At 39.4% G+C, this 24,351-nt stretch overlaps 2 protein-coding genes across 2 annotated transcripts in view; one reads left to right on the top strand and one right to left on the bottom strand.

The window, feature by feature from the left end:
• Nucleotides 1–1,447: 1,447 nt before the first annotated feature.
• On the top strand, nt 1,448–3,104 carry LOC138206046 (T-cell surface antigen CD2-like). The gene has a single exon (XM_069162496.1). It carries the CDS (start codon nt 1,561–1,563, stop codon nt 2,572–2,574), a length of 1,014 nt encoding a protein of 337 aa, XP_069018597.1. The 5' UTR covers nt 1,448–1,560; the 3' UTR covers nt 2,575–3,104.
• A 14,320-nt stretch (nt 3,105–17,424) lies between these two features.
• LOC138206266 (A disintegrin and metalloproteinase with thrombospondin motifs 20) overlaps nt 17,425–24,351 on the bottom strand; it is an 82,341-nt gene continuing 75,414 nt past the window's right edge. The window contains exons 32-39 of the mRNA XM_069162851.1: nt 23,450–23,650; nt 23,045–23,174; nt 22,053–22,147; nt 21,863–21,957; nt 21,567–21,700; nt 20,359–20,450; nt 20,149–20,253; nt 17,425–19,856 (exon numbers count right to left, since the gene is read on the bottom strand). Coding sequence (XP_069018952.1) covers nt 19,767–19,856; nt 20,149–20,253; nt 20,359–20,450; nt 21,567–21,700; nt 21,863–21,957; nt 22,053–22,147; nt 23,045–23,174; nt 23,450–23,650 — 942 coding nt within the window. The 3' untranslated portion in view covers nt 17,425–19,766. The remainder of the gene's footprint in view (nt 19,857–20,148; nt 20,254–20,358; nt 20,451–21,566; nt 21,701–21,862; nt 21,958–22,052; nt 22,148–23,044; nt 23,175–23,449; nt 23,651–24,351) is intronic.

Raw genomic sequence — 24,351 nt, 5'->3', positions numbered from 1 at the left:
AACATTTTACATCAATCTCTCCCCTCAGGGTAGGAAAAAGTGTAATGATGGTGAAACTAAAAGAAACAGGTGTTCTTCACGCTACGGGTATCTTTGAAGGTGCTGAGAGTTACAGAAAGATTGTGAATCACTGCTAATTGCACAAAATTATAGTTGTGGGGTGTAAAATGAACTCATCCCAGTGTAGCTCGAGCCAACACACTTATAGCAGTACTTTGGAGGGTTGTAGATGGCATGAATTATGGAATGACAGAGGTATTTCTGGATGGTAGCAGAAGAATGACTCTGGTTTACTGGAAAGGCTGCAGGAGGTTTACAAAAAGCTCACTTGATTATGACGATTGGAGTACATTTTGAAAGCGAATTGGATATTTAATGACATGAAAAAAATGCAGCTCATTTTAAGATCTGCCAAATTAGAAACCTAAGGGAAGTGAAATCAGCTGTCACTGTGTGCCACATGAAGACTTATTGGATTCAAACTATGGAGCCAAACAAGGATGAAATATGACAAGGATTGGCTGGAGCCTCTGTTCTTGTTTATTAAGAGTAAAATTCATTTGTGTAGCTTTCTGTACATGAACTCTTCTCTGAAGTTAGAATTTATTGAAATGATTTAATCTAATTATTATTTGACAGCACATCTCTAATTACAAAATACATATACTCCGTAGTTAACTTGTTCAACTGAAGCCACTAAAACAAAAGCATGTGCAACAGAGAGTGTGGCCTCTCATTGTTCAGTTGCTTTATCAGAAGATGCAGCCGTGACTAAACCCATTTAGAGTAGACAAATACAAGTCATTTGTATTCTTTGACAGGCAAAAACCAATAACCAGGATAAATAATGCAAAAGCCAGCGGGGAAATATCTAACTGGTGATAAATCTCAGAATGTCTTTCATATCATTTCAGTAACTTAATAAACTGTGTATATTAAGTTTCTGAAATATTATACTGAGTACTGCTGGTTGTCTTTACACAACACAAAACCATAATCAATCCAAGTATGTGTGAAGTCTGAGATATTCACCTCTGCAGATTGATATAAACCAAGCTTTCAAATAAAAATAAATGATGATTTTAATATATGAAAGACTGATTTTGTTGTCTTTATTGTCTATTCTCTTTTGTATTCTGACTTGTTTGCTATATGACTGAAATAGACTTGACTTGCAATGTGGTTTTAGTGGTTCATTCAGCTCTTTTGCAATGAGGTTATGTTTGGCAATACTGCAGTGAATCATGTATTTACGTAATGGAAGCTGAAAATGTCAGTTCTCACATGACTTCCATGTTTGTAGTCTTTGGAGAACTGAAAGTAGACTCTTGACTAAGAATTCACTTGGTACTGAGGATTCACTTCTCTTTTAGGGCTGGATGTTTGTTCTTTAGGTGCCCTTTATAATCTGGGTGGCAAATTTTATGACTCATTTTGTCAGTGCTGCTTCTCGGTCAGGGATTGGAAATCCTCTCGACATCGAGTGCTCTGAAATAACAATTTCTGACGAAAGTTAGCAAGGATATATAGGACTACCCAGAAGACATACTTCTTCAAATCATGGCGTGTTTTACTACCATACTCCATGTCATCATTTTGTTGGAATTCATCAACGTCTCGGCAGGAGAGAAGGGCAACTGTGAAATCTACGCTGCTGTTGGACAGAGTGTGACTCTGCCTTTTGTCTTTGATGGACTGGTAAACTCATATGTGGTGAGATGGACTCATAACAGCAAAATCATTTTCTACAGAGAACAAGGGAGAGTGTCTATTGGAAAATCAACGGACATCTCTGCAACTGGATCTCTCCTGCTGAAAGTCCTAACATCCGCAAGTGCAGGAACTTACCGAGTAAACATACTATATCCTAATGGTACTTTCGTTAAAACATGGACTGGTCGCCTCTGTATGATGGACAACGTGTCAAAACCTGAACTCAATTATGTCTGTGACCTCAAAACTGGTGCTGTTAATTTGAATTGCCAAACAGCCAAACCTCAGGATCTGGTGTTCTCATGGGTGCTTGACGGAAAGACATTAACAAGCGAAACAAAACAAACTCTGAGTATATCTCTGACCCAGCTGAAAGGGGAGAGGAGTTTCTCGTGTAGTGTGGCAAACAAAGTCAGCAAGGAGAGCAGCAGCATTGTTCGTCCAACCTGTAAAAGTCCATCACCGCCACCTTTGCTTTGTTATACACCCAAAACTGTTAAGACAGCGCTAATAGGAGGAGCAGGAGTGATCCTTCTTTTACTCATTATCATCATCGTATTATGCTGCTGCTACAGACGCAAAAAGTCCCAAATGAGACTCGGGGATAAAGGGGCACTGAGGATGCTTTCTCTAAACAAAAGAGAGGATGGCGCCATTAGCCCAGAGTATGAGACCATGCACCCGACGGAGAACTCTCTGCCCCCGACCCCTCAGCCTCCACCAAGAGCCTGTTACCAGACTGTTCAGCCTGAAGTTCACACTGAAAGCAGGCCTGCAGAGCTACCCACAGCTGCTGAAGAACAACAACCTTCACCGGTTCCAAAGCCAAGGACGAAGAACCCCCAGACACCGAACATCTGAACATACCGTCCTCTCTTAGCATCCCAGGGACATTTAAAGAACATGTTTGTAGCTTGACAACAGGGAGAAAAAAAAAAAATTCTTAATTGCCTACAATGTTAATTTACATATTTTTTAATCACATAAATACTTTTACGTAAAACTAGAAAGATACAGTATTTGATGTTTTGGTGGTGTGGGCCTTTGAGCTAGAATTTGAGACAGCAACATCTTTGTTTTCTTCAAATGTAATGTCGGGGCTTATCTTTGTTGTTTTACTGTTGATGTTTAAAACTTTTAGTAGTAGGTGTTAAGAGTTGGTGGGGGGTGTCTTATCCTTGTTATACATTATGATGCAACAAACTGTGCGAGATGAATTTCAAACACTGTCCTCCAACCCGTCTTTTTTGCAAGCAGCGTATTATGACCTACAGCTCCGCTTTTGAAAGTTAAGCGACCTTTTGTGGTTGCATAAATAATGATTATCTGGTACCCATGTAATGTGAGTTTTTCCTTGTTAGAAGATTGGATTAAAGAAAAAATGCTGGTGATATTCTGTATTTGTCATATTTTTAACCAATCCAAGAGTACTAAACCCCCAAGCTCACTTTTTCCAACACAAAAGATGTACAACATAAACTACGAAACATAGAGATTAGCTTTAAATTTATTTTCAGGCTAAATCATTTCACAAAACAGCTTGGCACTGTAGTGTTTACATTTCTCTAACAAGAGCAAACTTTTTTGGGGACTAATTTCAATTTTGGCATGATACACATTTGATGGTTTAGTTTTTTTTTATTTGCATTAAAATCTCCCCACAATGAGGACAAATATACAGAAGAATATTGCACGACTTTTTCCTACAAGTTGTCTTCTTTTTTTTTTAAACATTACCTGGTATGGTATAAGGACTAAAAAAGTAAAGGACAAAAGTATGAAAAAGTAAAAGCGTCTCAACCTCTTCTGTCACAGACAAACTATTCACCACTTGACCTACTTTTGTGCACATTTTATTGAATGAAGACTATTTTTAGCAACTCCACTGATCCACGATCCACTTTACACAATAATCTTGAAACATAGCAGCTGGGCTTACTGTAATATAATAACACTTTTTGTTTACATATACAATATGGTGTTTGAAATAAATAAAGTTGTCTAAAACGGTCCCGTATCCCATTTGCGTGGAAAACTACATTAGGCAGCTTATCTGTGTCAAACACAGTCCTTTGTTCCAGCTTCTTACATGTCAGCATTCTTGCACTTATTAAAATTTGCTTGCTTGCAAGAAGTTATTAAAGGGAAAAAAATCAATAGAGAAATGGATTAGCCAAGGCAAATATCTATTATCTCCAATGGGTAAATGGTAATCCACACATGAAAGTGTTTGCTGTCTCGCCTAATGCTGTGTGACAGCCACATAATGGAATCCCCCTGAGCGTCATCGCCTAAAACTTACAAGCCAATGTCATCTTTTGTCAGGTCCTGCTCAACTCCTGCTCTCTTTACATGGCTGAAATTTTCAGTCCAGCCGGCAGGGATTTGGCTGTAAAGCTGCTATCTGCTCCTGGAACAATACCCCTTTTTTTTTTTTTTTTTTTTTCCTGCGTTTCTCAGTATCACTGTTTCTCAAGAAACACAGAGACTTGACTGGCAACAAGCCACGTCACTTCCCCCACCAGCTAGAACTGTGCACGATATACACAATCAGAGATGGAACAATATACATGCACATACTTAGACATACTGTATTCTCACTTACAGTACACACAACCACACGGGACTACATTTCACGATACAACTTAATGAAACACATATCATACATCTATGCCAGATCTACCCTGGAAATAGAAGGGAAATACTTCTGAAATGTGTTTAATCAGTGGCTCTTGGAGTCTAGAGGATATGTCCTTTTGATCTCGGAGTGTGTGTCCAGGAAAAAGGTCAATTACCCATGGAAAGTATTTTTACTCATGTCAGATCATTCCTATTAAAGTTCTCCTGTTGTCAGACGCTGCCAAGTCTGGGGAAAGTACAAATTAGAACATCAGAGGTCAGCCAGCGCAGTGGCCTTTTTCATCAGATTTGTCTGAAAATACTGAGATGATTATGACCTATTAGCATTCTTGAGACAACTTGGCACTCCTTGATCTCAGTTCTTTTCTGAAGCTTTAAGCATGCAACGAAGCCACGATCTTACAATCAGTCTCCACCAGTGATGTAACAACTTTGAATACCATGTTGTTTACAGAAAAATCTTTTAAAAGTGTGGAAAATTATAAGACATCTTTAAGTGTGTTACTGCTGAACACATTGTAGCACAGCACATAAATGGTGTTAAATCTGTTTCATTAAGCTCCAAATTCACAGTATCTGTCAACACATCAGTCCTGTTGCTGTTTTCTCCTCCATCTGTACACTTCACCATTTTTTGTATTTTTTTTCACAGTGCATGTAAATTCAGGACCGGCTCTACACAGTCTGTGGGTGTCTGCAAAACGGTTTCCAAATTTTGCTGAGGAAACAGGCTGCCCTGATTTTTAATGGAGGCAGAATACTTTCCAGACTCAAGGTTTAGCATATAACTGGCTCTAATGTGATTTGCTAAAAGATTATGTTTTTGAGAGGAAATTTGCCTTTTCATCTGACCACAGATTCAGCCACACTGAGCTGCACCCCTTCATTAGGTTGCACCAGGTTGTATATAAAGTCCTCGCTTAGTTCTTTTAAGTGCTAGATAGTTTCAAACCAGGAGTTTTTCAGCCTGGGTGAAACCTTAAAATGAAGGAAAGCCTTAACAATAATGACAATCTACTATGTAAATAGGAAGTCATTATAGCATCAAAGGCTGAAATGGAAGTCCAAAACAGTTTTTTTGGAGGCTAAAACAATATACCTGCCAATCCTTTGTAAATGTGGTTCTGACATTTTTTTTTTTTTTTTTAGAGAAGGTAGTATTGTTTTTGTGATTTGAGGCCAGGTCAGTTATACAAATTACTCGATATACTGTTTAGAATAAGTGGGGAAATTTCTGATGAAGTAAACGTGACTGACATTTTAATTTCATTTAAAAGCTTTTCATTTTACATCATTATGAGATAACATGTTAATTAGGTCACTTCTTGGATGAAAAAAGCAGCTCACATTTAAGATTATACAGAGTGCTAACCAAAAAGGTCATATGACATTATGTCCTATGCAAATTTTAATGTTATGTCCATCTCTGTCATTACACAAGGATCAATTGTTGAATCTGTTTTTGTGTATTTAACCAGATTGTCATAGCAGACCAGTATCTCGCTGTTGCTTGCACTGTTGCAAAACACTCTCTCGTTGTCTATTTTGATTAGGACACACCAGCAGAGGCTGATTCCATGAAAAATAACTGCTCGTGAAAAAATAAGCTTCCAATACTTCCCTGATCTGCTACCTAACAATTTTATAGTTTTCTTCATGAATGAATCAAATGTTTTGACCAATATGTGAAACGTGTTTACTTGATGAGTCCTACTCACGCCTGCACTTTTATAACAACATCACATTAAACTCAAGTTAATGGATGTATTGAGTTCATTAAGCAGAAATCCAAAAGCACAGAGTCCTGGCTATACTTCTGTTTGGTGGCTTCTGTTTTTTTTTTTTAAGGTGCAAATCCACAGTTATAACCTTAAAACCAACTTAAAAAAAAACAAAAAAAACAATGAGGAAGTCTTAAATTTGGCATCTGAAAGCAGTTAGGAATGCATGTATAAATCACTTTGATACCATATCATGTGTCCAGGAAATGAAAAGTGGAGGTCATACAGGAAGAAAAGATGGACAGAATCAATGTTGAGACCATATCGAAGTGAGTAGAACAAATATTCCCCTAATTTCATTCTAATGCCTCAGCAGCTGCTCTGAGCCAGAGAGGCTGGCGTGTGAAAAGAGAAAAGGCTAGCAAAACAACAGCCCTTTGTCAGAAACAGACATAGACGGGGGCGCCGCTACCATTTGTAGCAGCGGAGGAATGTGACAGCACCAAGGTCTGCAGACGAGAACATCACTGCTCTCAGCAGATATTTCAAAATAGTTCACTGCAACAACAAAAAATTAACTCCGTGTGTAGTGTATTCACTGGTAAAGAATACTATATTTTAAAATAAAATAAATACACTGCACACCTGCCTTGAATATTGAGTGGCCTGGTGAGGGTGTAGACAGCCACGTGCCTCCTCCGTTAAGTTTCGTGTTTTATTCACCTGCCATCAAGGAGCTTCATCAGAAGTTCTGAGCGCCTGACGAAGCTGCTTACTGTATGTTGCAACACAGACATGATGCCTCACAGGCTTCCCCCCTGCCAATGTACTTGGGAGGACAGAAAGAAGCTGGAGAGCAAGCGCTTTGCATCTCCACCACCCATCCAAAAACAATCAAGACAACTTATGTCAGTAAACTAATAACTTTCTTCTGAATATAAGAGAACATTTTAGGGAACTCAGTGTTTGAGATTACAAGCAACAACACCCTGGAGCAGCGACATGATCCACCAGATATCTGCCAAACAACTGACATCCTTTCTCTTCTTAATCCACACGTGAATCTCCACAGATGAGAAGTGTAGTACATAATACATTATATTTTTGGTGCAGGAAGGGGAAAAATAAACAGCTTACCGCCCAAGTAAGAAATCATAGGTGCACTGCCAAGTCAAATTGTGAATAAATCCTTAAAGCTGAGGAAACAAGCAAGCTGTTCAATTAAAACTGTCTTAAGCCTAACTAAACCCTGGTTGACTTACTTTCACAGTCATTCCTAAGTACATTCATGTTGTAATTGACATCCTAAACGTTGTGTGTGACTATTCATATGTGCATGCACTGACAGAAAACTGTCAGCTGCCATTAAGTATGAATTGTTTTATCCTTCTATACAACCAGTGTTGCAAAAAATAACAAGATCCCAACATTTGTTTTAAAGAGGCAGTCTCACATGTAGAGTGTTTTTTTACTCCATTGCTTCACTTACTACAAGCGCAATTGTGTTTGGACCATATGGGAGATGTCAGTAGTGGTTAAAGGATCCCTTTCACGATGTTAAACCTCGTCTGTTTGTTATCCCTCACCAGGTGTATCTTAGAGTTTGTCTTCATCATGTGCGCCGCAACGAAGCAGGTGAAGCTCCCACACGGGGGAAGAGTCTAAACAAACATTCCAGGATAATCAGCTGTAGACAAAAGAAAGGAGGTAAACTCCAGTCCACAAATGCTGTAAAGCAGCCCTATCATTTCCACTACAACCAGAACTCTATAATAAAAATGCTTCTATCAGCCAAATTACCCATCCATGGTCTTGCACCTGATATAAATCAGATGGAAGAAAAATTCCACCTTCTGCTCTAATAAGCATCTTGTGTGCACCGACTCAACGTTCATGCAAAGATCAAACATTTCTGTAACATTCTTGGAGATGTGTATGTGTGTGTGCCAACATAAAATTACAACCTGGCAAAAGAAAAAGAAGAACAAATCAACACCCTACTGCTTATGATGTACATTTTGCACAATAAGACTTTTTTGCTTTGACATGTAGGGCATAAGCATTTAAGATGATTGTCCCACAGCTATAATGCCTTTTGAGGAACACCCAGAAGAGATAATTTGGATAGTTTGAAGCCTTTGTCTTGCTCTCTGGAGCTATCTCCTCTCAGAGAAAATGATCCCTTCAGCCTTATTGTGTGTGTGGATCCATGAAGGGATGACAGCATCTCAGTGAAGGGCCATGCAACAATAGTTCAAGATGAGAGAGGTGTAAAGGTGCGACAAAGGGCTAACAACAGAAGGTTTTGCTTTGGCTATGTTGTGCCTATCTCAGAAAGCATCACCACAACACTCCAATGGCCTCTCTGTGTGGCCTCGGGATCTTCAAACAGCTTTAAAAAAATAACATAAAAAAAAAAAGGTACTCTGCTGTTTGTAGTGGCCTCATGCTGGAAAATTGCCCTGAAAAGTATTTTATCAGCAAAGTAGATAAAAGCTTTGAAAAAAATACATGTGTTTTGCGGTGTATGTGTAGTTTTTTTTTTTTTTTTATTATTGCTGCCATAGAAACCATCTGGTTGAGAGAGTTGTGTCAGAAAAAAAATGAAAAAATGAAGGTTGAACAAGTCCACCACTCCTCTGATAGGAACTGCAGCAATAATAAACCATATTTCTAACAAGCTGTGTTTAAAGTATCAGGAGTTGACAGAGGATAAAGGAAAAGTACTTATTATGACTTTTAATATGATTCTTATTAAGAGGCAAAGCTATAAATGAGTATGCAAAGGTTAACACTGAAGCATGACTGTCTAATTGGGAATACATCTAATCATGTGTCTAACAAGTCTTCTGGGCCAATTAATCTGAGTCAATTCTTGTCCTTATGGCAACTGACAGACAGTCTGGACAAAGCGGCCACTGATGTCGCACTCTGTGCCAATAAATGTGTCAGAAGCAGCTGGGCGGAGTATGTCGTTGAGCTGTAGTACCATATGGAGTGCTAAAACGGAATAAATCCTGCTGCCACTATGACATTTGAAAATCTCATGAATCTTTCTTGTATGACACGTGTGTCATTCAACACTGTCCGGGAAGTCCATGTGCAAAGTGCAAACAATGGCCTTGGTGCGAGGCTTGAATTTGAGTTTCCTCTGAATACAATACAGAGAAGCTTCAGAACAGAAGCTGTCTGATATCTATTCATTTTTAGAGGAGCAGCAGAAAGACTGATCAGCAGTATTATGAATGAAAGCCAAGAATGCATGTTGGTTACTCTGGTTGTTTCGATGGAGCCACCAGTTTGATTTACTGCTCGTTTACAGAACACACAATCCTGGTAAAAAAAAAAAGACAAATTATTTTTCTTGAAAGATTACACATCTTTCTTCATCAGCTGAGAACGTTTTAAGGCATTTATGGTTAACATCTACAAAAATGCAGTCTTTATCTGATCCCTGTTCCACACAATAATTTGATTTAATCTATGAATGTTTACAAGTCCTCAGTTTAAATTCACACCCAGACATGAATGTAATCACTTCTAAAACACATCCTTGGTTGAAATTATGGGTTTGGGGGCTTTTCTTTTCTCAGCCGGACACATTTGTCATAGTCTAACATGAAAAGCTTGGATCACTTTAAGTGTTGCCTTTCCGCACTTTTCAGATGTTGCAGTAGCTGCTGATTTAAAACATAAAAAATTTAAGAAAAAAAATTGTTTTGAAAACACAACCGTTGATTAATTACATACCTTCTTAATCTATGCAGTGTCATGGAGCTGGCTGAAACATTTTCTCCTCTCCTCTCCTCTCCTCTCCTCTCCTCTCCTCTCCTCTCCTCTCCTCCCCTTCCCTTCCCTGACACATGCACACATGAGGTGAGACTGATCTTTTGCATGGGAAGCATATACATAACCAAATAACCCTTCCCTTTGGGCAATTTATAATCTCCAAATCACCTAACCTGCATGTGTTTGAACTGTGAGAGAAAACCAGAAATTCCACAGGAAACCCTCACAGACCAAGTGAGCACATGCAAAATCTAAAATAGGAGTAAAATGCTAACAATAGACTGGTCTTCAAAAGCCAGTTTAAGCAAGACACTTTTACAAGCCCTCCATCCCCTTCCTAATTAATCTGTATCTTTATTGCCTCTTTTCAAAGCACTGTGTTGCATTCACTGAGTTGCTAAAGACCTACTTCAAAATAATAATAGTACATTTGAATGTAAGTACTCTATATTGTAAAATATGATCTTCGGCTGGCAAATGGAGGCTGGAGAGCTTAAAAGCCATCGGCTATTGTCCGGGTCTATTGAAGTGGCTTTTTCTGTGTTTGAGTGGTCTTGTCAGAGATAGACTTGAATGAGAGCCCTTCTTGCCACGCTAATAGACAATTTAAACAAGTGTGTGTGTGTGTGTGTGTGTGTGTGAGAGAGAGAGAGAGAGAGAGAGAGAGAGAGAGAGAGAGAGAGAGAGAGAGAGAGAGAGAGAGAGAGAGAGAGAGAGAGAGAGATTTGAGTGTGTCTGAAGCACATAACCATAATCAAACAAAAAGAAATACCCAGACACAGATACTGTCTGTAATCCAGACAGGAAGACATGCTCAACACAACACAGAGGCAGTGGGACTGGCTCTTAATTAGAGCAGGTAGGAGGGGTGGAGATGTTTTGGGGGAAAAGGACATTATTGGGGTTTTGAGGGCCCTTTCAAGGTTGAATAGCTGGACAATAGGGGGGGACTTCTTGTGGTTTAAACATTGATCACAACCTCATGCAAAGATAGAATGATTAATATTCAACACAAGGAGTGATTTTTTTTTTTCATTGAGCCCTATTGATAGACTACACAACCAAACATTTAAGTATCTTGGAATTTCCCATTTTTCTCCCATCCTGAGATTGTATCTTCCTTTGACAGAGTAGGGCTCGTCTGCACATCTCTGGGCACAAGAAACCAGAACCTATCATTTAGTCAGGCGCAGAGAAATAGTAGTTTGTGAGTGCAGGGGACCTTCAGAGAAGTGATTGATGTGAGTTAACCCTGTCAAATGCAGGGTTATGTATGGATCAGTGCAAAACAGGACATAAATCATTTCCAAATGGTCTTACTGTTACTGTCTGTTAGATCAGACCGATACACTCTGTGCTCTATATGTGAATGTTCAGAGTGTCTCTTCATTCAAATCCACTACTTTAGGTATTTTTATTATAGTAGTAAAATCACAGTTTAGTGCACACTTTTTGAGGGCAACAGTGCCCTCATCAGCTCATGTGAAGCAAAGAAATGAAACTATAAACCTTCCTTTGCCTCAAACTGCACTTGCACTTTTAATGAAGATGACAAAATACTGAAATGTATCAATATTACTTATTTTGTATGTAAAATTTCCAGTTACACAAAAGATAAGTGTTTTATTCCCCATTAAGTAATTCACAAAACCCAAAAATGTACATTACGTTGTCCTATATAGAGATGTTACTGTGTTTGGGTCTAATTAGACTTCAAGGGGGTGAAACTCCATTCGACCTCTATTAAACTATAAACTTAAAAAACTGAAATTTGAATAGACTGATTTGAGATTCAGCAGATAGCACTGCAGAAGTGGTCTGTCAATATCAATCACAGATGGAGCGCGCACAAAACAAACTTTGGTGACGCTAAATAGAAGTAAAGTATCATCAGGCAGACTTATGAAACATGTAACGGGTTTAAAAATATTAAAGTGCTAATACAATGCTAAGGACTATTTCTGACATGTTAAACTGGGCCGTGGGTCTCCGAGATCCCAAACAAATCCTATTTAGTAACATTTTTGAGTTTTCCAAGAGGGGAACACTGCATCTTTTGGGCTTCGTTATGGTTGCTCAGAATGGTCTCATGCCCTAGTTTGAATAGAAACACGTTGGTTCTTTGCAGCAGGAAAACAATTGGGTCTGGAAAAATGGATATCATCTGTTCTGAGCTACCTTGACAAGAATTCCCACATGACCACGAACATCTTTTTTATGAGCTTTGGGAAACTTTTCCACTAAACGCATAGGAGAATGTCACTTCTTTTTCACACAGCTTTAAATACAAAAACATGCTGAAGCCACAAGAATTTGGGAGAATATCTGTTGTCTGTGTCATCCCATGACAGAGCGTGTGTGTGTGTGTGTGTGTGTGTGTGTGTGTGTGTGTGTGTGTCGTGTGCGTGCGTGCGTGCGTGCGTGCGTGCGTGCGTGCGTGCGTGTGTGTGTGTGTGTGTGTGTGAGTGGCTGGGCTGGACTGTTTGTACAGTACTCCACTGGGCTTTTGCAAGTGTGAAATGCCAAAATCAAAGAGGCCATTCTGTTAAGAGGTTTATTTTTACTCTGGTGACGTGAGCCACAACAGTGTGTAAAAATCTCCAGAAAGCTAATTTGATTGGAGTGTTATGCTGTTAAAAATATTGTGTCCCCCCCCCCCTGCTGTTATCAAGAGTCTTTAGCTGCTGGTTTCACACACAAAAGGCCGACCACAGTGCACAGCTATAGCCGGTGTCATTCATTCTAACTATGCTGACATTAGGCAACATTTTCCAGGCTGCTTAACAGCCTAAAGTTTTACAATGGGAAAGTATTTGCTTCAACAAAAACACTGCCACTGGTCATAATGTGTGCATTTCCTAAATGACTGTCAGCAGACTTTTATGACCGCTCCACTACAAGAACAAAAGCTTTGTTTTTGCAACAAATATAGAACTTTAACTATGATACCTTGCTGTATATTGCATGGAGTCTGAACAAAGATCCCTGAGGAGACATGGAAAACCTTCAGTGAGTGTCTTACGTTCACTGCTGGTCTTAATGTGTGATTCACGCTTGAATCTCACATTCATGGATCAAACAATGCAAGTCCATTTTTCACCACACCACATGTGCATATGGACTATTGGCACGTACTTGCAGACCCCAAGGGTCCAGCACTAAGCCCTCGCCCCCCTTCATACCTCCTCCAGTTGGACCATGCCCGTTTCTGACAGCATACCACCCGGCCCCGTGCACTGAATAGGTGGTCAGCTTGGGACCAAGGCTGCAGTCCCCCACACATCGCATGCAGCTGTTACAAAATGGACACTCTAGACCTGTAACACAATACCTAAAAATGACCTCATTCAGTCTCAGCCAGTTAAAGTCAAAGCTGACACGATTTCTTCAAAAGCTCTGTCAGCCAGGCTGACAGTACAGTCTATGATGCCCATATGGCAACGTGCCAACAGCTTCTACCCCCCAAACTACTGATAGCCCAGTTGGCAGTGGAGATAACTGCTCAATCGTGTGTGGTTTCCATGGATTTTCAAGCAGACATTGGTGCATCAAAAGATGAAACTGATACTGTTCAAGGCCAACTGTTTCACTATAGGATGTGTGTGGGTGGGAGTTATGTGTGAGGTATACAAGGATTTGAGCTTGCTTAAATAACCTCCTACTGCAACAACTTTCACTGGGAAAGTCTTTTAAGGACTAATACGCTCTGGATGTTTGAGCTCACTGCTGTTTATACAGAAGTACATGCAGACAGTGCTGTAGGAAAGATCTAGAAAAAGCTGCACTACATTAAAACTATCAAACCGCTTCAATTAATGGATTGCCTAAAACATACATACACACAAAAAAAACAGATCATGCAAAGAACAGTTCTCATTGCATACTAACAAAAACAAAACGTCACAAAAACCACAAAGGTGGTGCGTGATGTAAGACATAACGCACAATGTGCAATACATCAGGAAATCATGGTGGAAAACTGGATCATTGAAAAGTCTCTGCTTCCTTACCGCGCATGAGTCTATGGAGCAAATCGCTGAAGTAAGCCAGTGGTTTGTCTAATGCTTTACCACCATCTACTGGTCAGCACTAAAGGTGCCTCGGGTTTTACAGTAAACTTTACTATATCTCCACCATAATCCAGTTCCATTGAAAAAAAGTTTAAATGACATAGTGTAAAACTGGAAACAAATCAAATAAATGAATACAATTCAAAATGTAAGGTCATTCACGTTTAAGGTATTTCAACAACAAAGCTGCAACTATGTCTAAAAATGTAAATGTGTTAAGATATTTTCACTCAAAACTCAAATTGATTTCTTCATGCGCGTCACTATAATTGACAAGAAAAACTCACCTCCGTCCCAGAAAACCTTTGAAATGTTGCAGCAGGTCAAGCCAAGGTGCAAATACGATGATGGAGTGGAGGTTCATTAAAGTGATCCTGGTCCGGGTGGTAGACTGTAGCTATTTAAAAGCTCCAGGCTCCTGGTCGTCTTTATGTTCATGTTATTAGCAACACCTACACCTGTGTCGATTCAAACCAATTACGAGTCAAATGAGCTGCTAAGTAAGACCTTACGGTGCGGTGCACTGAGATAATGTAACAGTCATGTGACTACAAGAGTCACCGCAAAAAAATATTATATTTGTAAAACATGTGATTGTTTTACATTATGAGAAAAGTTACTGTTTGGTCATGAGTAAGGACAAATGACATCAGCTATGATATAATATTTACTTTATAAACTATGCTTTACTACAGAAACTAAAGCTACAGCAATAAATGATAGCATTATATTATATGTAGAATAATATAGTAATTCAATATTGATTATCAATTCATACTAATTATGAGTATACTCATAATTTCGCCGTAGTCTGCTGGGGGAGCAGCATTGGAGCCGGCGACACCAACAGACTTAACAAACTGGAGAAGAAGGCCGGCTCCATTATTGGCTACAAACTGGACATCCTGGAAAAGGTGGTGGAGAGGAGGACGCTGAGGAAACTATTATCCATATTGGATAATCCTGACCAGCCTCTCCACCACCTGCTGCAGGGACAGTGGAGCACTTTCTCCAATAGACTCCTCCAGCTCTGCTGTCACAAGGACCGATACAGGAGATCATTCCTGATACAGGAGATCATTCCTGCCCACTGCAATAAGACTGTACAATAACTCACCTCTGGCAAAATCAATCACATAACAATAACACTGTTGGTTGTTTGTTTTCTTGTTTGTTGTTTGTTTAAATCCTTGCACTATTGTTTAGTTAGTTTTAATTTAATTTAATTATTCTATTTTATTGTATGTACTGTGCATTTTTATATTTAATATTTTTACTCTGTTGTTTTATTGCTTTGCTGTACCTATAATGCTGCTGTAGCGAAAAAATGTCCCATTGTGGGATTAATAAAGTATCTATCTATCTATCTATCTATCTATCTATCTATCTATCTATCTATCTATCTATCTATCTATCTATCTATCTATCTATCTATCTATCTATCTATCTATCTTTCTATCTATCTATCTATTTTCATAAATATTTAATAAGCATTTAACAGTAAAATAATTACTATTACTTAAATAACTACCTAAATTTAATTGACATCAATTTACTATTTGGAGTTTGAATTGTATTGTGTTACCCTATTCATAATCCTGGCAATTATGGACATTTATTCGTTATGGCTGAGTCCCATCATTCCAACAGTGGATGTACTGTCATAGTTATAACACTAGGGGGAAATGTGTGGCCAATTGAAAATAAATTCCTTTTGATCACTAGGTGAACTCTGCAAGGCTTTCAGTGCAGAATTCCCCATTGAAATGTTCTGTAAATGCGTTATGAAATGCTTTAGTTCATGTTTTATAAATTCAGTGGCAAATATAACTGTAGTTCCATTGCAGTAGCTCTTCTGCAGTTGATTTTAAATATGATATTGTATTGTAAGCTGTAAAAATGCAGCAAAACTTGTGGGATGTGGTTCATTTATATTTTGTAAAACGTCAAGAAACTTAAGCATTTCCTAGTAGCAATGCTCAAAATTACCTGGAAATAAGATTGCTAATGTAATTTGGGGTGTTTTGTTTCAGTGTGTCAATGCAAACTATTGTTGTTTCTGGATGTGCGCCCTTTAGTGCAGGTTGCAGCTGCAGATTACACTGGAATGTCTGTGCTGTTACCTCAAAGCAGACTGCGCTTCATGGTAAACATCAATCATTAGTGTCTTTTATGAGGATTCTCGGCGCAGGTTTGTGTTTTTCAGCTCAGTCATTAAAGATGTCTGGTTTATGCTCACAACAAGAGGGCCAGGGAAGTTGTTTCCTAACTTGTCAATAGCCTGGAGAGTCTGGAAGGACCTCATCACAGCTTGGTTTCACTGGAAAACTGCTTTTGAGGGGAGTTGTTGTCGTGCTTCAGGACTCTTCCAAATCCTTAGATTAGATTTTAGGAACCAAGACTAGCTTCTGGCAAGAAATCAAAGCAGCTCTTGAGGGACCACAGTATCTGTTTTCATTTAATGTACAAAGCTATCTCTGTGCAATGAGCCCTGGAAAAGTGGCTTGTATATAAAGTTGGTCTTTTTGCTGAAGTACCTGCACCTTTATTGGAGTCATTTTGGTGACATAATTCTTTGAAAATGGTACTTTCCACCTCTTTTTGAGGTTTTCAAAGCATACAGAGAACTTACCTCATCCTTTGATTTGACATAATAATTTGATGAGTCATCGGGCAGTTGACAGCTTTGGTCGTTTCCAGAACTCGAGAATACATCTGCATTAGTGAGAAATAGATTTAAAAGTATTTGCTCTGTTTATGTGTCTCTTAAATGGAACTGAACTCTAGAAAGTCATGTTGTGGAAATGCAGCCTGCACCAGTAAGTGAAGCCACCTGGAGCCACAATCTGGTGAGCACAAGCACCCAGCCAGCTTTGATCTGCTTCCCTTTTTCATCAACCAATTGATTCTGTGGCAGAGAGAAAGCAATGGTGATAAGAAAGAGTTGAGTTTGTACTCACAACATTTTAATTTAACCACTTTGTGTTGCATTGGTGAAATATTGAAAGTCTTCCAAGTGTAAGGTCTTAAAAATGTGTCTTTCTTGAAACTCAACTTGGGTGTTTGGGCTTAAATATACAAAGTGTGTCTGCAGTTTGACACTTGACATTTGTCTGAGGGGTTGTCTGCGCTCACCATTTAAGACACTTACCTATGAGCATCATTTTGTAACATAACAAGTTTGAAAGTTAGTTTTGATCAAACAGCAACTTAACACATCTGTGATTTGAAAACCTGCAAGCTCCAGTACATGATCACAAAAAATGACTTCACAGTCATGTAAATTGGTATCTTCTGTAATTGGAAATAGGTAGTAATTAAACCAACATGTAAAAATAGCAGTTTCCAAATACAAATCATATTTCTGTTTTAAAAAAAAAAATCCTAAAATATTTCTTAAAGGAATCTCTAATGTAAAAACAGGTTTTAATGCAGACTGTTAAATGTGCTGTGCAAATAATAAACAAACATAAATCTACTTGTGAGTCCGCTTAAAAGCATCTTTTATTCTTACTTATTTTTTAAAAGCATTAGTATAGTAGCAAGACATACAGTAATTGTATGATTAGTAACCATAGCACCAGAATCATTCTTTTCTTTTATACAGGCTACATACATACTGTAAGTAGATATGATTCTTAAAAACATCTTTGGATAAAGCATGGCAAACAAGCACACTGTTTCTCTATTCAGTACCAATGCCCATTCAATATTTAGCACACTGTTTATAGTTCAAGTATGAATATTAAAAATACACATATATCATAAGTTACAAATCTTAACGGTTATTACAAAAAAACACAACAACATAGGATTACATTTCTACAAAATTTATGGCACATAGTGCATCAAGTATTCTTTAATTTCTGATACAGACCTCATAGCACAATTGACCATCATAAACATGAATGATAGCCAAAGGTTTTCTAGCTGCTCATTGACTTTTATTATTTTCAGCCATTCTTTAAATCAAAAGAAGCTGCATTGTCTGAGAAGAAAAAAAAAATCTGCATCTATCCTCTAACTTTGGTTAAAGCTTAACATCAGCGTACCAGCTTGTTAGGTTGCTTGATAGGGTAGAAGTGGTTATGGAGAAAGTCACGTTTGAGTTCAGCGTTGCTCAAGGGAAGATGTCCTCATGAAGTGCTTTATCTGATACATCCTGTCATTTTTGCAGCTAGACTTTCAGCTGTTAATAAGAAGACCGTGACATGCTTTATAGGCAGATCCTACATCTGCTAAAGAGTCCTTAAAACCAAACCGTGTCAGTTAGAGAGAGTTGAAGCTCTGCCACAGCGAGTGTTATTCCCAAAACCAGTGTTTTCCTTCTTAAGATTAGAGGTAATTCCAGTAGTTCAAAAGCACCATTCAAAAGATCCTCATTTAAGGTTAGTGGTTACACACTACAAATAGTCGGCTAATACCTATTTTTTAGCAAAGCAGGCGAAACATATCAGGCAATGGCTTCTCCGTCGGTAGTAGTCATTGTACCTTAATAAACAGAACATATCTACAAGTCAATACAGAATAAATATGGTCAAACATAAATATATTACAACACATGTTTGTGAGAGGTAGGGGTTGCAGGTACCTACAGTAGGCCCAATGGAGGGTGTGCGACGAGACATCACACCTGATACTGTGTCCTGGGGTAACAGATGAGAACTTGTCTGTGTGACGTAATTAAAGAATAACACTAAATAAAATGTAAAAAAGAAAAGGAAATGTTGCCGTATTTCAGCTATTTCCTCACAGCACAAGTGTCTATTCTGACAGTCGTATGTCAGCGTCGGTCAGTGTCAATGTGGGTCTCACTAGTTCTGTTAAATATCTGACAACAGATGACAGCAGACAGACTCTAGAAATACACAACAATGAAAACAAAACATGATCTGTAGTCGTTCCAAAGGCTCCTAATGTTCTCCTAAAGTTTGACCTCGACATGAGGCAGGTCTGGAGGCAAATCAGTACTTTGTTGCTTGTTTACTCTTTTTGAAAGTCAAACAAATAGTTTACTGTGTTGAAAAATCTATTTTGCATGAATTAAATGAGAACATTCATAATAATCTCCTGTCTACCAAAAGCCAGTATAGATTAGCATATGTCTTTTTTTTTTTAATATATATATATCAGCCTAATCAAACTAAAACGATTACACAACTAGCCGTTACATACTATTCCAATGTCTGTCTGTCGTACCTTATGTCACAGGAGAATTGCAATGATTACTATAGTATATTTACTTTTATACTGTCTCACGGATTGCAAGTCAGTTGGATAAGTGGTAACTAAATGCTTACAGTGGAGCTACAAATATAAATATCTATGTACCGTGGAGAGTATAACGTATAACATGATTAGTTCCAGGTACTGTGCACAATGAAGATCTGAAATGGTTTTTACCAGAAACTTTTCTGATAAGAATCTTTCTCTTGAAGAAGCTTTCCCAGTGTTTTTAAGTCCATATCCCTTGTCATGGTACAAAATAATGCAAAATAGTGTAAGAGAAAAAAAGAAATAGCATTTTAGGTTCCAAAGCGCAGATGTGTTGATAGCCAGTGCAAAACTGTTGGCAAGCAAATGTAGCTGGCTCCTCTTCAAGGTTAGCAGTTTGGATGAAGGGCCTGATGGTGGCCCTGTTGTACTGCACAGTATGCAGGGTGTGCTTTAGCTGCCATTTGGGAATGGGGGATGTTACTGTAGGATGATAACTGTTAAATGCTCTTCCACCACCCTCACAGATGACTACAGGATCTGACAAATCCCTCTTATTGTATGTTCCTTGGCCTACAGTCTTCAAGATATATTTGGGGGTTTGGTCTCTGCGTGTCCCTCAGTGGACTTGAAGGAGTAGGCCGTTGTGAGCCTGGGGAATGCACTTCCCACAGAAACCACCGCAGCGACCGTAGATTCTTTTTCCATCCTACAGATAGACACAAACGAGGGAGGAAAAAGTGGGCAAAGGGCAACTTTTTATGCAGAGAATGAGAGCATGTTAAATGTCAGTGAAGATTCCTGATCAGTGAATCAGACCGAAGCACAACATGGCAATTCAGATGACATCTCATAACAACAATCTCATATCAACACGCCACGATCCAATGCAAGGAACAATTACATCCCAGTAAAAAGACAACAGCAAAATCCATTACTTCACAGCCACATAGTGTCAGCCATACTACAGGAAACTATTGGATCTATTTGAAACTTCTTACCTCAGATCTGTGGACTTTGACGGAAACATAGTTTCCCTGAGATGTCCATTTGGTGGCCTGAGCCACTTTGAGGCCAGTGCCAATCAGATTAATGCTGAACTGACCCTGAAAACACACATCAGATTGAGTTAATTATGAGAAGGTATTTAACCGGGAAGGTATTTGCAGAATTATACAACACACAAAAAAAATAGATAGTATTTGACCAACCTGTGGACACTTGGCTGCACTGTAACAATCTCCTGCTGTAGCAAAAGGCACAGGTCGACCGAGAAGAGTCTGAGAAAACTGCAGGTCTGTGACTGGTAAACAGCAAAAACACAAGAAGTAAATAAATACTGAGAACATCTGCTCAAAGGAAAGTTTAAATCCTTTGTGGAGTGTATTTAGGTTTAGTGTTCAAATGCTAGGCTCACTTTTTTGTTAATGACTACATGCATGTTTTTTAAATTGCAATATGATTTTTTTACACTAGCAACAACTATAAACCAATGAATGAAGTATTTACTGACAGGTAAGCAAATCCAAACAGGTTATCAGAACCAATGCTTTCTTACACTGCATCACGACTATGAGAAAAATGTCTAGGTAAATAATATTTTACATTTTAAACTCAGTGAATCAGTCTGAACCCTGTTGACCTGAGTTCACTATTCAGATTTTTCATTTTCCATTTATCCAGCATTGCCACACATTAGCTTTGACCAGTACCTTTTCCTGCCCTCCCTTCATATTGCCCAAGAGATGTGCAAGTCACACCGCATTAGCGCCTCTTCATAATTTTGTATTCATCTTGAACTCATTATCCCCCCCATAGCTCTCTTCAAGCCACCTGAAAGCCAAATGAGTACCATGCAGAGGGAGGCGGGTAACATGTGCTGTCAGGACCCAGACGAGACGAAGGGGATGGGAGGATGACGGTGAAGGTACTAATCCAACTTCCCCTCCACTCGTGCACACACACGCACTGTAGTCTAACCCTCGTTCTCTAATCAAAGGCATACTTGGACAGAACAGGCCAGGTGGAGCTGACTGTAATAATGAGCAGAGGAATATGGCCTGAAGATGTATGTGTACACCCTTTGAATGGGTGACTGCTTGCATGCAAGTATGAGTAAGTGTTTGATACTGATGCAGTTGGATGCACGGGTGTGTGTGTGTGTGTGCACGCTCACACATGTCTGTATGTGTGCGCATGCATTCTTTTATTCTCCGGCTAACATGTTTGTACTGACAGGCCTGGTTTCAAGTCCTCGCCTGGTGATGTGAACACAACTGCTGAGCGGTCATTATTTTGAAGAGAGAGTGTGAGGGAAAATCAGCGGCTTTTGGATGAGGCTTGTGAGAGTTAAAACAACCACTGTTGTGTGGTCTCATTATGGTAGACAGTGCAAGGCAACCGCACAGTAATTACGCACTCATTATCCTCAGGGAGCTCAGGTCCAGACGAACTTTGTGGAAGAGTGTGTATCCTGCTGCTGAGTAGTCATTCCTACAGTCGCAGTCCTGCCTTCGGCTGCCATTATACGGGCATTCAAAGGGGTTCAGCAACCTGTGTGTTACGAACAATGAATAATAATATTTATTTAAGACTAAACACGGGAATCTGAACACTCCTACAAACACCGTGTGTTACAAACCGCACAGTAACTTTAATTTATACTTTACATAATCTTATACACAGTTACAGTGGTCATCGCTGCATCATATACACCTGTGGCCGTACACCTCGGAGTAGTTGTCTGTCTGACCGCTGCGCAAGGTCACATACTCTTTGGGGAAATCGGTCTGCATCTCAGCACAGTAAATCTAAGGCCAGAAACAGAGAGAGAACCGATTAGAGAACATGTGGGGAAGCTGGTGGCTGAGTCATTGCATCAGTAGTTCTGACTGAGCAGACACACCTGTAGGATCCGGGACTTGACTTTGAGATAGTATTCCCCATCTATCCTCACACCCTGTCTCATCTGAACCTCTCGGCAGGACGTGAACAACTGGCCTTGGAGAGAAAATATGAAGGAAGGAAAGGACAGATTTTAGTGCGACACCAAGGTAACAGGAGACAAGTGTGTGACACTGAGGTCAACAACTTTTGAAGGTCCTGATATTTAGCGACTCTACTTGTGCAAGTTCGTACATAAATCTATTGTCAAGAAATGCCAGGAGGATTTCAAAAGCTAATAAGCTAAGCGCTTCCCACCAGAAAGAATTGCAACCTGGCTCTTTTCTTCTCCAACAAAAGCTCTTGTAAAGGTCTTGTTATTTGTGTGGCCTCCTCCGTATTCCCATAGCGCTCTAGAGCTGATTAGCTGATTAAAATTAATACTTGACCACAGAACTGGCTGTCACCCGAGCATATCATTTTAATTTCGGCAGTGCCTGACTTGGCAGAAGCCAAATCGGGAATGATGAGCCTAGTGTGCCAGTACTGAACCATTTGAAATGTGGGGGAACGAACCTGCTGTTTTACAGCACTTCCAAGTTCACAATGAAGAGAGCCTCAGCCACAGCACAGACCCCTGAGGTGCTCTGACAGACTGTCCACATCACAATTTGTAGAAAACTGCTGACTGTCTATTTACTGTTCCACTAAATAATCAGTCCAAGAGGCTTTAAGTGGAGGTCGCTGCTCTGCCTAGTGTGTTAAAACAAAGCAAAAAGTTGAGTTTCTGTAAACACAATCAGATATGGCATTGGTTGCCATATATAGCACTGTCAATTTAATGCCATTACGCTACACATTCCTTGTTGGCAGTGAGAACTAGAGGGATAAGAAAAGTTGAACAAGATGGGAGAAGAGAAGAGAAGAGAAGAGAAGAGAAGAGAAGAGAAGAGAAGAGAAGAGAAGAGAAGAGAAGAGAAGAGAAGAGAAGAGAAGAGAAGAGAAGAGACTCACATTCTCCGTCTTGACAGGCAGCTTGAGACTCGGGTCTTTCTGATGGACGACAGTGTTTGGATGGCTGCCTTTTGGAGGTCACACACTCCACACTGCGCTCAATCAATCCTGCCCCACAGGTCTGTGAGCACTGTTATACACACACACACACACACGCACGCACGCACGCACGCACGCACGCACGCACGCACGCACGCACGCACGCACGCACACACGCACGCACACAAAATAATTCACACACACACACACACGTAACAAAACAATTAACGAATAAGCTCCAACCCGAATCCACAAATGAGATTGATCAGCAGAACTGTAAAATGCACAAGTCATCAAAATGTTTTGTTAAAATAGCAATTAGCTGGAGAGGATTTGTCACTGCCTAACAAGCATTTTCTGTTTCACCTTGCTCCATGGGCCAATTTTCCAGTAGGTTGTGTGTGGGCAGTCCGTGAGGAGGCACGGCCGGGTGCCAGGAGGGTGGGGCTCGGGGCAGTTTGTGCTGCCAAACGAGGCCTGAGCATACACGCGCTGAGTGTGAGAGGAGGGCATCACTGAGCAGGACACAATGCGCTGCTGGTACCCAACACCGCAGCTGGCAGAGCACTGAGCAACATACAGATACACACACACTGACAGTTAAAAAACACTCAGCATGAGAACATGTTTCCACAGAGAAAAAAATAATAATATCAAACACAGATGTCCTCATCTGGGCATCAGTGGTACTTTTAATGAGAATATACTGTGTCATCTGACTCATTTAACCTTGTCTCCTTTATTGAGCCTGATTCTACTGAAAAGCAGATGTACTGAAAAAACTAGTTAAGTAAACTACTAAATTATTGATACATGTGAAAAGTTTTATTTGATCAAGAGTTTAAGAAAGTTTACCATACAGAAACACCAACAATTTATCACTGTCCTGTGGAAACTATATCTCCACAATACTTTACTTTTTTTGAGCAAAGACAGACAGCCCTTTGTGATGCACTTTTAGTTAATTCTGTGTTTATTAATGGTTTATGCCTACAAAGGTGTACTTTTTCAGCCCTTAAATAAACTCTTAAAAAGACAAGTCCACTGATTCAACATTGTAGTCCTCTAACTTTGCACTCAGGAGGAACAGTTCAAAACAAAACCCAATTAATGCATAAAAAACAAGGATAGCCTTTTTCTATTCCACACAAAGGCTGAGAGAGGCCTGGTAAACTCTCTTCTTTCTAACTCCACCCGCCCTCAAGATTTTCAAATTTATACTCAGATTTCACTTTCTTGTACAACTTTTTTGATTCCCCAAAACTGTA

This window comes from Embiotoca jacksoni, unplaced genomic scaffold (genome assembly GCF_022577435.1).
Source record: "Embiotoca jacksoni isolate LCO1_2020_lvr unplaced genomic scaffold, fEmbJac1.0.p SCAF_3, whole genome shotgun sequence".
NCBI lineage: Eukaryota > Metazoa > Chordata > Actinopteri > Embiotocidae > Embiotoca > Embiotoca jacksoni.
The sequence above is the reverse complement of the archived record's forward strand: the minus strand, read 5'-3'. Positions and strand labels throughout refer to the sequence as shown.